We start from the raw sequence: 12,805 nt of genomic DNA on the forward strand, positions 1-12,805 counted from the left end.
TGACCCATTAAGTTACTCCAGCGTTTTGTGTTATTTGCAAGATTACAGAATCTGCAGAAGATAGACATGAAGTGCTGGAGTAACTCAGCGGGAGAAAAAGGATGGGTGAGGTTTCTTGTCGGGACCCTTCTTCAGACAACCTTTTCTCTGGAGATGATTCCTGTTTCGCTGACTAAAGGGCCTGTCCCACGAGCATGCGACTCCATGCGGCAAGCACAACCTAAAGGGCCGGTCCCACCAGCATGCGCCTGCATGCGGCAAGCACAACCTAACGTGGTCGCTTGAGCCGTACGGCCTCGCGGGGCCGGTTCTACTTCGATCACCGGAGCAGTATGGAGTTGTGCGGAGCTGGTCCCGACTTTGCGCGAGGGCTCCGAAAAACTGACCGTGTTCAAAAACTCTGCGCGGCAACGGCCTGCCAGCCCGCAGCCGCCTCGACACCGTACGTCACGTGCAAACTTCCCTCGGACTTCGCTCGCACTTCATGTCACTCACTCGACCTCCGCACGGCCCCTGCTTCTGGTTAGGTCGCGCTTGCCGCATGCAGGCGCATGCTGGTGGGACCGGCCCTTTAGGTCGCGCTTGCCGCATGGAATCGCATGCCCGTGGGACAGGCCCTTTACTCCAGCACTTTGTGTCTATCTTTGGAATAAATGAGCATTTGCTGTTCTGAATCCTTAGTTCACTACGTCTCCATTTAGTTTATTGACATACTGCTCTCTCTTCTGTACCCAAGCATGGATCTCAGTTCTCTGAAAGCACAGAGATGTTAAAGAAGTGGCCTTTTGTGCTGAGATTGAGAAGCAATACAAGATAATTCCCAGATGTTACTTGATTTAGGGATCTCCATATATCTTTATGAAACAAACTAGGGAAGAATAAACATGCGGTATAAATAACGACACACCTCAACCAATATCATTATTGCATAATGCAATTAGATCGATCTCATCTAACCGTAATCCTCGCCAATTTGAACAGTGGCCCATGGTGGCGTACTTACATTCGTTCTTCCATTGCATTTTGCTGCTTCTCGTAGGTTAGCTTCATAACGTCTATTTGGTCTTTGATCTGATCCTGGTTACCTAGCAACTGAGGTAAAAGCATCGATCTCAAGCAAATTTAAACATCAAGAATGCATGTCAAAAAGAGGCAACAGGTTCAACAAGATCCAAAGTGATAGAGTCAGAGAGTCTTACAGAGAGGAAACAACGTACAGCCCAACTTGCCCACATTGGCCAACATGGCTCATCTACATTAGTCCCACCTGCTGTGTTTGGCTCATTCCCCTCTAAACCTGTCCTATCCATATACCTGTCTAAATGTACCTCAAACATTGCAAATACTGTTTGCCTCAACAACCACCCCTGGCCACCACCCTTTGTGCAAAAATGTTACCCCTCGGGCTTCTATTAAATCCTTTCCCCCTCACCTTCAACCTATGTCCTCTGTTTCTTGATACCCCTACTATGGGCAAGAGACATTGTGCGTCCATGCAATCAGTTCCTCTCATGAACTTGTACACCTCTACAAGATTACCCCCTCATCCTGCTGCGCTCCTAGCCTGCTCAACCTCTCCCCATAGTTCAAGCCCTCGATGCCTGGCAACATCCCCGTAAATCCTATAACATATACGCAGACAGCACAGAAATAGGCCCTTCAACCATACTTGCCTATGGTCCATCTACACTAATCCCAGCTGCCCACATTTGGGCCACATCACCTCTAACCCTTTCCTATCCATGTGCCTGTCTAAACGTCTTTTAAGTGTTGTTATAGTACCTGCCTCAATTACCTCATCAGCAAGCTCATTCCATATACCCACCAGCCTGTGTGTAACAAAGGTTCACCTCGGGTTCCTATTAAATCCTACTATCTTTCCCTTCAACATATGTCCGTGATTCCCCTACTCTGGGTAAAAGACTGTGCATTCACTGTACTACCCCGCTCATGATTTTGTTCACCCCTCAGCCCCCTGCACTACAAAGAATAAAGCACTTGCCTTCCTAACCTCTCTTTCTAGCTCTCAAGTTCTGGCAAGATCCTTGTAAATCTTCCCTGCGCTCTTTCCAGCTAAACAAATCCTTCCTACAGAAGGGTGACCAAAACTGAACACATTACTCCAAATGCGGCTTCACCGACGCCTTGTACAACTGTAGCAAAACAGCCCAGCTCCTATACTCAATCTCCTGACTGATGGAGGTCAATGTACTGAAACCCTTCTTGATCACCCTATAAGGCAGAAACTCTACCCCCGCACCACCCTGCTGTATCTCTAAAGTCTAAACTCTGTATGTTTAAAATGAAATAAAGGCCTACTGTATCATGTAGCATCTGTGGAGAGGGAAAAAAATGACGTTTTGGGGTGAGGAGTTCTGACAAGCTCAAATGTGGAAGAGAAGTTTCTTTCCACTACTGCTATTGAGTTATTTCCAGCATGTCATGTTTTTTATAACATGGTTATAAGTTGCAGTCACTCATCATCATTCAAATGATTCGTTTGCTTTTGAATCTATGCAAGTTCTAACTTAAACTAGAAACTAATTCCTATTATGTGTTTTTACCGGAGCAAGCTTCGAGTTGTATGAAACAAGTCAACCATAAGGTGAAATTGCTACATTTTAACATGAGCTTTAAGGGCCTGTCCCACGAGTATGCGACTCCATGCGGCAAGCGCGACCTAACGTGGTCGCTTGAGCTGTACGGCCTCATGGGGCCGGTCCCACTTCGATCACCGGAGCCGTATGGAGTTGTGCGGAGCTGGTCCCAACATCGCGCGGTGCTCCGAAAAACTGATGTTGTTCAAAAATTCCACGCGACAATGGCCTGCCGGCCCGCAGCCGCCTCGACGCCGTACGCACCGCCTTGACGGGCATACACAGCGTCTCGACGCCATATGCAGCGTCTTGATGCCGTACGTCACGCGCTAACTTCCCGCGGACTTCACTCGAACTTAACGTCACTCATTCGACCTCCGTGCGGCCCCCGCTTCTGGTTTGGTCACGCTCGCCGCATGCAGTCGCATGCTGGTGGGATCGGCCCTGTACGGGGATCACTCGACCACCGCACGGCCCCCGCTTCCAGTTTGGTCGCGCTTGCTGCATGCAGGTCGCATGCTTGTGGGACAGGCCCTTAAGGCAGCTACAGGTTCAGAAAAATGTCGACATTTTTAAACACCTTTCAATGAACACTTACATTTCTCACAAACGTGGTGTGTTCGTATTCAGAAGCCTCTTCAGTCTTGATGGCCCATGGATGTAAAAGCAAACTCATTAACATCATTGTAAGTTTACTACCTAAAATACAACTGATGGGCTATGAAGCTTAATGGTTTAAGTACATCTGCAGACATTGTCTGCTTCAGAGGGTCTCTATAATATCGGCATCTTGAAACAAGGAATCCAACCAAAGTGTTGATTCTTGCAATATTCCCCAAAACTGGGAAAAGTTGCCACAAAATAATATTTCATTAGAATTGAAATATTGATTCAAGATATAGAATTATATTATGTGATATACATTTATAATTGAATCTGGCCACCAAAGAACCATGAGATAGGTGCGATTAATATTTACTGGAGTGATACTGGAACTGTAAGGCTGTACCTATCGGTAAAGATTGAACAGTCGGGGGTACTTTTGCATGCTAATGCACCACCTGATGACTTCAATATTAACAAAGATTAACAAGTAGTGCTTGAGAAACTTAATGTATATGGTATGTTTGGGGAAAAAAGATTATACAAGGGAGAAAAGGAATAGAAGGGTGGTTGGGTAGCAGTTAATGCACAACTTCAGAAATAAAAAGAATTTACAAAGTGCTGGAGTAACTCAGCGGGTCAGACAGCATCTCTGGAAATCATGGATAGATGACATTTAAAGTCAGGGCCTTTCTTTAGTCCGAAAAAGAACCCCAAATTGAAACGTCACCCTGTCTGAACAAGGGTCCCAACCCAAAATGTTACCTATCCAAGCTTACTTCACCATTTAACATGATTATAGAGTCACACGGCACATACACTGTCCCTTAAACCATCAAATCCATGCTGACCATCAACTAACTTCTTATAACAATCCTAAAGTAATCCATTTTATTATTCTCCACACAACCTCATCATTCACTATACCCCTTCCCCCTGTCCAGAATCTGCCACTCACCTGCACACGAGGGCCAACTAATCTACCAACCCAAATGAATTTGAAATATGGGAGGAAACGGAACCACTCAAGTGAAACAGAGAGAACATGGAAACTACGTAGACAACATTGAGGTCAGGGCTCAACCCAAGTCTCTGAGGCAGCGGCTTTACAAGCTTCACCACTATGGCTAATCTTCTATCTGAATACCACATTCCCTCTTATTCTCCATTTTCTATTTTAGGCTTAGGTTTATTGTTGTCACGTGTACCAAGGTGCTGCCAAACAGCTTTGTTTTCCATGTTGTCCAATCAAATCAGATACTATACATAAATACAATCGTTAAACTCAAGTTCAATAGGTAGAGCAAAAAGGGGAAGGTATATTACAATAAATGCAACAACGAATGGCAAAAGAGCAGCATGGTGCAAGATTGTAGTTCAAATGCAAGTCCTGCAAAAGGAGTTTATAATACAATAACAGAATAACTGAATGAGGTACCGATGAGAGTAAGAGCACGTGGCACCACTTCTGGGAATGGAGTATGAAAGAAGATTTGACTCAGGAGTCAGATAGCATTGGAGAAGAAGGTTCTTGCCTGGATGTTCAAGCTTTCAAGCTGTTGTATCTTCTCCCAGAAGATAGAAGATAGAAAAGAGAATGGCCAGGGTGGCAGGCGTCCTTGACAATACTTTCAACCTTTCAACGCACCATGAAGATTGATTGGGTGGAATGAAGTGAGGAGCCTGGGAAGGACTGGGCTATTTTCACCACAGGTTCTGTTGGTGGAGAGCAGAGCGGTTGCCACACCAGGCTGACATTAATTCTGTCAGAATACCTTTTGCAATCCACCTGCAGAAGTTCGAGACAATCCTCTTGGGCATGTCACATCTTCGCAGTGTGAAGGGACCAGGTTAGGATGCAGGTGATTTGGATGTCTAGGAACTTGAAGCTATCCACCATCTCCATTGTCCTTCATGCGGCCAGAGGTGTGTTCACCCCTCCCTTCCTTAGGGCAACAACCATCTCTTTGTCTTACTGACATTAAGGGCAATGTTATTGGCCTGACACATAAGGTTCTCGATTATGTTCCCGTATGTTGTACATTAATAGTGGTATAACTGGAAAACGAGAAGATTGTGTTGGCATTGCACTTGGCCACACAGTTATGAATGTACAGGGGGTAGAGCATGGGACTGAGCACACAATCCCGAGAAGCACTGGTGTCAAGGTGGAGGAAATGCTATGATCAACTGCTATTAACCAACTGATATCTGCCAGTCAAGAGGTCCAGAAGCCAGTTGCAGATGAAGGTCCCAAGGCCAAGGCCCAGAGGTTTACAGATGAGCTTATTCACTATATGGTGTTGATAGCTATGTTGGTGCCAATAATAACATCCTGACCCCGGTGCTCTTATTGTCAAGGTGATTCTGGTCTGAATGCAGTGCAATGGAGATGACCGCCTCCAAAGACCAATTTCTTCTGTGCCCTCATTCAGAGAGTGGTCTACATTGTTCAAAGAGACTGGCAGAAATGTAGATCATTACGTCTTCCACTTCATTATGGCCGATGTTAGACCAAATGGACAATACTCATTGAGACAGTCTCTACTTTTCTTGTGGATGGAATGATGGAGAATTTCCTTGATGGGGACAGAAAACTATTGAAGTGAGAAGTTGAAGATGACTGTGGTTGAGATCAGTTCATAGGAGACACCACCTCCAGGTTCTCCTGCAAGTCATGCAGTATCTGTCTTTGAAATGTATCCCTTTTCTTTCCTCATTGCTATGCAAAATTATGAGAGCCACAGAAAGGGTTGATAGTAGAAAACTTGTCCCTGAAGCAGATGTGGCTTAAACTAAAGAGTACAGGTTTGAGATAAGAGGTTTCAAGTGGATCTGAGGAAGATTTTTATTTCATTCAGAGGGTGGTTGGAAACTGCAGAATCAAGGAACAGTTGATGCTGGTTAATACACAAAAGGACACAAAGAGCAGGAGTTAGACAACAGGTCTGGCAGCATCTCTGGAGAAAATTGATAGATGATGTTTCGCGTCAAGACCCTTTTTCAGACTCAGAAACTCAGACTTTTCTTCAGAAACTTCATGAGTGGGTGGTAGAGGCTGGTACTTTGTTAATATTTAAGACATTTTCAGCCAACTACATGAATTACCAAGCCTATGGACCAAGTGACAGTAAATGTGGAGACACGAGGATTGTGGACGCTGGAATTTTGAGCAAAAACCAAACAGCTGGAGGAACTCAACGGGTCAGACAATATCTGTGGAGGGAAATGGATGAATGACATTTTGGTCTGAAGAAGGGTCCAGACCTAAAATATCGTCTGTCCATTTCCCCCCAAAGATGCTGCTTGACCCGGTGAGATCCTCCGACTGTCTATGCTGATAATATATATGCTGATAGATTGATTGGTTGATTGATTGATTGAAGATTGATTGATTGATTGAAAGACACAGCAAGGCCCACCAAGTGTATGCCAACCATAGACCAGCCATCCATACTAGTTCTATGTTACCCCACTTTCCCATCCATTCCTTACACTCTAGGGGAAATTTACAGAGGCCAATTAACCTACAAACCTGCACGTCTTTAGGATGTGGGAGGAAACCGGAGCACCAGGAGAAAACCCACAATGTCATAGTGCAAATGTCACACAGACAACACCCAAAGTCAGGATTGAACCTGGCTCCCCAATGTAATGCCCTTAAATTAGATAAGTACTTGATGGCTGACGGACCTGATTTTGTACTGTTTGCTTCTATAATTCTGTCACTGCCCTGTCAAAGTCCTGGAACTCCACACCAACTGAACTGTGTATGGGGGGACACCTCCAGAAGGACCTCAGTGATGACCCACCATCAAGATCTCAACCCTGAGGATCTCCACTGGTCATGGGCCTCCAATCAGGAAAACACCCGCCGACAACTACCCTTTGGTTGCATCCTTGATGGTCTGCATTGGCATGGTGGGTTGAATGGCCTGTTCAATGCTGAGCTGTTTGGCTCCATAATTCTTACATCCTTGAAGGCCTAATCTTAGATCCATACCACACAGACAGATGGGCTGGACCATCTCTCACTGGCCAGCGAATAAAACGTAACCATGTTCATGGAAAAGAGGTTGTGTTCACCTTCTGACTGCTGAGTCTGGCCACAAGATCCTTCACTCTGCTTAACTCCACGGCAGCTTCATCGTAAATGGCTCGGGTTTTCACGTGCTGGTCCTGTTCCTGGATAAGGGAGTTCCTGGAATTGGCCAAGTTCAGGAGTTCCATGCTCAGCTCATCATTCCTTGCAACCTGTCACAAAACAGATATCGTTCATAATCATCGATCCATCAAAGTCTCTAGGACTGAAATCTTAATAGAACCTTCACTGGAAAAAATTACATTTAATTTTTTTTTACTCTATTCCTCATATTTGTGAGAGTTTTCCTCTAGTCTAATGTTTAAAACAAATATTTAAGTAATATTTTTATTGTTATCTTTTCCCTGTGTCTGTTGTTTGAAAAAACATTTTTTAAGCCTTGTTGTCCCTTATTAATTTTTTCTTCCTGCTGCGTAAACGCTTTTTAAGAACTTTAATTTGCTTTCTAGACTTTCTGGTATTGCTGTATATTTGTGAACTAGATAGTGTAGTGTTAAATATCTAGATGCAGATATTAAATTGTCCAGGATGTTGTGGGAATAGCTACTGAAGTACAATAGTTTGTTTCTATTTGACAACTAAAATCTTTGGAGTTCCAACTCAAACATGGAACATGGAACATGGAACATAGCATAGCTTATGAACGGAAAAAGCTTAGATATGTAGATTTGGCAGCAGAGGTTCAGCAGCGAGGATGGAAAGCAAGTGTACGTGTAGTGGAGATGGGTTGTAGCGCGATCGATGTTGCTGTTGGAGAGCTAGGAATTTGCGGACAGAGTCTGCATCAGGCCTTCCAGGAGATGTTAAAAGGCAGCAGAGCAAGGCAGTAAGTGGATTTAATGGAGAAGAAACAGCATCAGTTGGGGGCAGAAAGGAAAGTGTGCTTCTTTGTAAGCGTATTTCGTGTAAATGTATCCCGGTTGTTATATGTGGTACGTGATATTGCGGTGCTACGATTGTTTAATGATGGGTTAGGGTAAGTGTAAGACAGGACCGCGAGCATTTTGGATTAATCGTCTGTAGTTTCCGTTACTAGATACTGGTACCAGAGGTGGTCAGAGTAGGTATTGCCGCATGTGATCCATATTCCGTGATCTCTGCCACCTCCTTGCTACTATTTAGAAATGTCCCCACCCTAACAATCCACTGCCATAAGACATAGGAGCAAAATTAGGCCATTCAGCCCATCAAGTCTGCTTCGCCATTCAATCATGTATCTATTGTGTATCAATCATGTATCAATCATGTATCCATTCAATCATGTATCTCAACCTGAAGTGGGCGCATGTGCGCATGTGCGGAGCTCTTCTAGTGTGTGTGCATGCGCAGGACATTTCTAGAGTGTGCGCATGCGCGGGACATTTCCGGAGTGCGCATGCGCAGGACATTTCGGGAGTGTGCGCATGTGCAAAGTATTTCGGGCGGGAAAAGCCTGCAGAATCAGCCATGTTTGCCAGACGTTTCTGAGTTTGTGTATTGCAGAAATAAGTTGCTTAAAGCTTAAATAAAGTTAAGTTAATTACGAGTAGTGAAAGTTTCATTTATCTCACAACACAACCCATTCTCTCCTGCCTGCCTCTTCTGTGTTTGTATGCACTCAGTCCAAACGTTGATATGCTGTGTTCCTGAGTGTGAGTGCACAAAATCTAATATGTTGTCTAATTCAACGGGACAGAAGACTGAATTCAGACTGAAGAAGGGTCTCGACCCGAAACTCCACCCATTCCTTTTCTCCAGAGGTGTTGCCTGTCCCGCTGAGTAAAGGGCCTGTCCCACTTTCACGACCAAATTCATTACCTTTTTTTACTCGTGGACATTTTTCATCAGGCTAGAAAAAAAAAGCCCCGACCTACTTGATGCCACGAGTACCTACGACTAGCATCACGGCCTGCTATGACCTACCTACAACCTCCTACGACCTTGTGACGACCATGCGGCGAGTACGAGTCAAGGGCAAACTCGGCAGAGATCGTGAATCAGGTCGTGAAAGTGGGACCAGGCCCCTTACTCCAACATTTTGTGTCTGTCTTCGGAGTAAACCAGCATCCGCAGTTCCTTCCCACAGGAACATGTTGTCTACTGACATTCATCAACCACTGGCTGTCACGATCCATTCATGTGGTGCATAGTCACTGTGTACTCACCATATTCACTCTCTCTCTGCCTTTCACTGTCACATTTATGAGAGCATCTTTCAAGTAGAAATCTCTACCTCATACTGAACCTCCTGGTGAGGAATGATAGCAACTGAAGTCTGATCATCAATTTATCTAATCTGCAATTTATATGGCAATACAACATGGTACTTATACATGTCCAAAAAAGGGTGTCGACCCGAAACGTCACCTATTCTATGTCTCCAGAGATGCTGCCCTAACCTGCCAAGTTACTAAAGCATTTTGTGTCTATCATTTTGTGTAAACCAGCATCTGCGGTTCCTTCCTACACACATGGTACTTTTACATGTTCTCTCATCCATGTACACATATCTCCGCAGTTAATTCAAACTCCAAATCAAGTGACCGCAGAAACAATTTGGTGCAGTACAGAAATTGCAAAATAAACAAATAGCCTCTGGGAACAGAAACATTTCACAGCAATGGTTCTTTACTACAGAAAAGGAAAAAAGGAAATTGTCTGAGATCTGTACTTTCTGTAAATGAAAATTGATGTTAAGTGTGTTTTGCAGAGCTGAGAACAAAATCTGCCCACATTTGGTATTGAGGCGCGTACTGAGGTATGTAGTATCAAGGAATTCCCATGACAGCATGAGAACTAGAGAGACATAGACATAGAAACATAGAAAATAGGTGCAGGAGAAGGCCATCTGGCCTGCGAGCACCACCATTCAATATGATCATGGCTGATCATCCAAAATCAGTACCGTTCCTGCTTCTTGCCCATATCCCTTGATTACATTAGCCCTAAGAGTTACAGTATATCAAACTCTCTCTTGAAAACATCCAATGAATTGGTCTCCACTGCCTTCTGTGCAAAGAATTCTCTGGGTGAAAACATTTTTCCTCATATCAGTCCTAAATGGCCTACCCCTTATTTTTAAACAGTGACCCTAAGTTCTGGACTCCCCCACATCGGGAATATTTTTCCTGCATCTATCTTGACCGCGTGGGGTTTCTCCAAGATCTTTGGTTTCCTCCCACACTTCAAAGACATACAGGTTTGTGGGTTAATTGGCTTGGTAAATGTAAACATTGACCCTATTGTGTGTAGGATAGTGGTAATATGCAGGGATCGTTGGTCGGCGCGGACCTGGTGGACAGTAGCTCTAAACTAAACTAAACTAATGACATTCTGGCTAGTGACACTAGTTAAATACACCCACCTCCTTTTCATACCGTTTACTCAGTGTTGTATAATTGCTCTTCAGAGCAACATATTCATCGGCTAGTTCCTGCCGATTTTTCTCGAGTGCCTTCAGGTGGTTCCTTGCCACTTCGTATTCGTTCAGACATTTGTTCTTCTGCCCTTCCAGTTCCATTGTTCTGTTTTCAAGAATTAGAATCTGCAAAGTATTCATAAGTTATAGTTATAGGAACAGAATAAGGCCATTCGGCCCATCAAGTCTACTCTGCCATGGCTGATCTATCTTCCCCTCTCAACTCCCATCCTTCTGCCTTCTCCCCATAACCCCTGACAGCCTTACTAACGAAGAATCTGTCAATCTCCGCCTTAAAGGTATCCATTGACTTGACCTCCTTGGCTGCCTGTGACAATGAATTCCACAGATTCACCACCCCCTGACTAAATAAATTCCTCCTCATCTCCTTTGTAAAGGTACGTCCTTTTATTCTGAGGCTATGCCCTCTGGTCCTAGACGCTCCCGCTAGTGGAAACATCCTCTCCACATCCACTTTATCCAGGCCGTGGCAGCATAATTGACCGTGAAATAGAGATGCAAACATTTTAACAGAGTTTTGTTAATGCAGCGTTTTGCGGTGGAAATTGTCCAGTATTGTCGGGCGTTAAGGGCCTGTCCCACTTGGGTGTCATTTGCGCGTCACTTACGCGACATAATTTACCCGTCACGACACACGACGCGCTCGTTGTGATGCGCACGTGATGCCCGCATGGTGTGCATTACGCGCGCATGGTGCGTGGTGACGTAGGCAGTGACGCACGGTCGCGAGTGGCGCCCCAGGATTTTGGGATTCACAAAATCTTCGCCCACCACCTGCGTGACGTGCAAATGACGCCCTAGTGGGACAGGCCCTTCAATGTTTAACTCCTAAACTCTGCCAGAAATCAAGGCTTCTGAGTAAAAATTAATCGAAACAGGAAAGGATCACGGAATAATGAGCATTACAAATATTACCAGCGAGTAGAGGAATTATATTTCTGTGACCTTTTAGGTTCAGAACTCACTGCGCCCAGAGCAACCGATACTTGAGCACAAACTAATCCAATTTATCTCAAAGATATACACCACTTGCTGGAGAAACTCAGCGGGTCAGGCAGCATCTCTGGAGGAAAAGGATAGATAACATTTCGGGTCGGGACCATTCTTCAGACTGAAAGTAAGGGGGGTGGGGGTGAAGAGCTGGAGGCGAGAAAAGACCAAGGTCAGTCAGGGACAGCAACAAATGACCTCAGGCAGGGTGGTGCCCTGGTGGGCCCAATGTTGGCTCGGGAGGTGTGATCTTAACAAGGGTACAATGTGAACTGTGGAACTGGTTAAACGACTAGGGTGGAAAAAGGGCGAAGGGGAGAGCAGTGGAATTAGAAGTTACTTAATGTTAGAGAATTCAACGTTCATTCCACTGGGATGTAAGCTACTCAAGCAAACTATACGGTGCTGTTCCTCCTAGTTATGTGTGGCCTCGCTCTGGCAATAGAGGTGGCCCAGGACAGAATGGTCAGTATTGGAGTGGGATGGGGAGTTGAAATGATTGGCAACCGGGAGAAAACACACGCAGGTCACGTGGAGAACGTACAAACACTGTACAGACAAGCATGCGTAGCCAGGATCGAACCCGGTAACTCCAGCACTGTAAAGCAGCAACTCTACTGCAGCGCCAACAATCTACAACCTCCAACTTAGACAATAGTTCTATTGATGGAGCCATACACGTCCCAAGATGGCCAAGTTAAAGATTCCCGTGCTGCAATTCAGAATGGCACCTCAAGGAAAGATTCTGGGAAACACAATCTGTTTTTGGGCATGTTCAAAAAAAAGGATTGAAGTTAAACGATAAATTGGACTTGTTTTTCTGTTCACCTCAGTTTCATTCGTTGCTTTACACTCACTCCAATTTTCCACCACAACGACTCAGTTCGCTGTGGGAACAAATTGATGATTTTTTTTTTCCTATTTCTAGCGATTCGGATGGCTGAATGCACAATCTGCAGGAATCCAATTATTTTGATGTATTATCCCTTTCATCGTCTACACACACACACGGTAAATGAACGTTTAACAGTCTGAATGTTTTTTCCATCAATGGTTAGCAGTGGGGGAAATCAAGATGCAACTCGCAGAAAAATT

The 12,805-nt window shown here is 44.7% G+C and overlaps 1 protein-coding gene across 2 annotated transcripts in view; it reads right to left on the minus strand.

The window, feature by feature from the left end:
• ccdc78 (coiled-coil domain containing 78) overlaps positions 1 to 12,805 on the minus strand; it is a 62,074-nt gene that overhangs the window by 18,554 nt on the left and 30,715 nt on the right. For both annotated transcript variants that reach the window (XM_055651713.1, XM_055651712.1), the window contains 4 exons: positions 10,646 to 10,825; positions 7,287 to 7,454; positions 3,196 to 3,240; positions 1,004 to 1,092 (listed from right to left, as the gene is read on the minus strand). In XM_055651713.1, the coding sequence (XP_055507688.1) occupies positions 1,004 to 1,092; positions 3,196 to 3,240; positions 7,287 to 7,454; positions 10,646 to 10,825 (482 nt within the window). The remainder of the gene's footprint in view (positions 1 to 1,003; positions 1,093 to 3,195; positions 3,241 to 7,286; positions 7,455 to 10,645; positions 10,826 to 12,805) is intronic.

Source organism: Leucoraja erinacea, chromosome 20 (genome assembly GCF_028641065.1).
Source record: "Leucoraja erinacea ecotype New England chromosome 20, Leri_hhj_1, whole genome shotgun sequence".
NCBI classification, from domain to species: Eukaryota; Metazoa; Chordata; class Chondrichthyes; order Rajiformes; family Rajidae; genus Leucoraja; species Leucoraja erinaceus.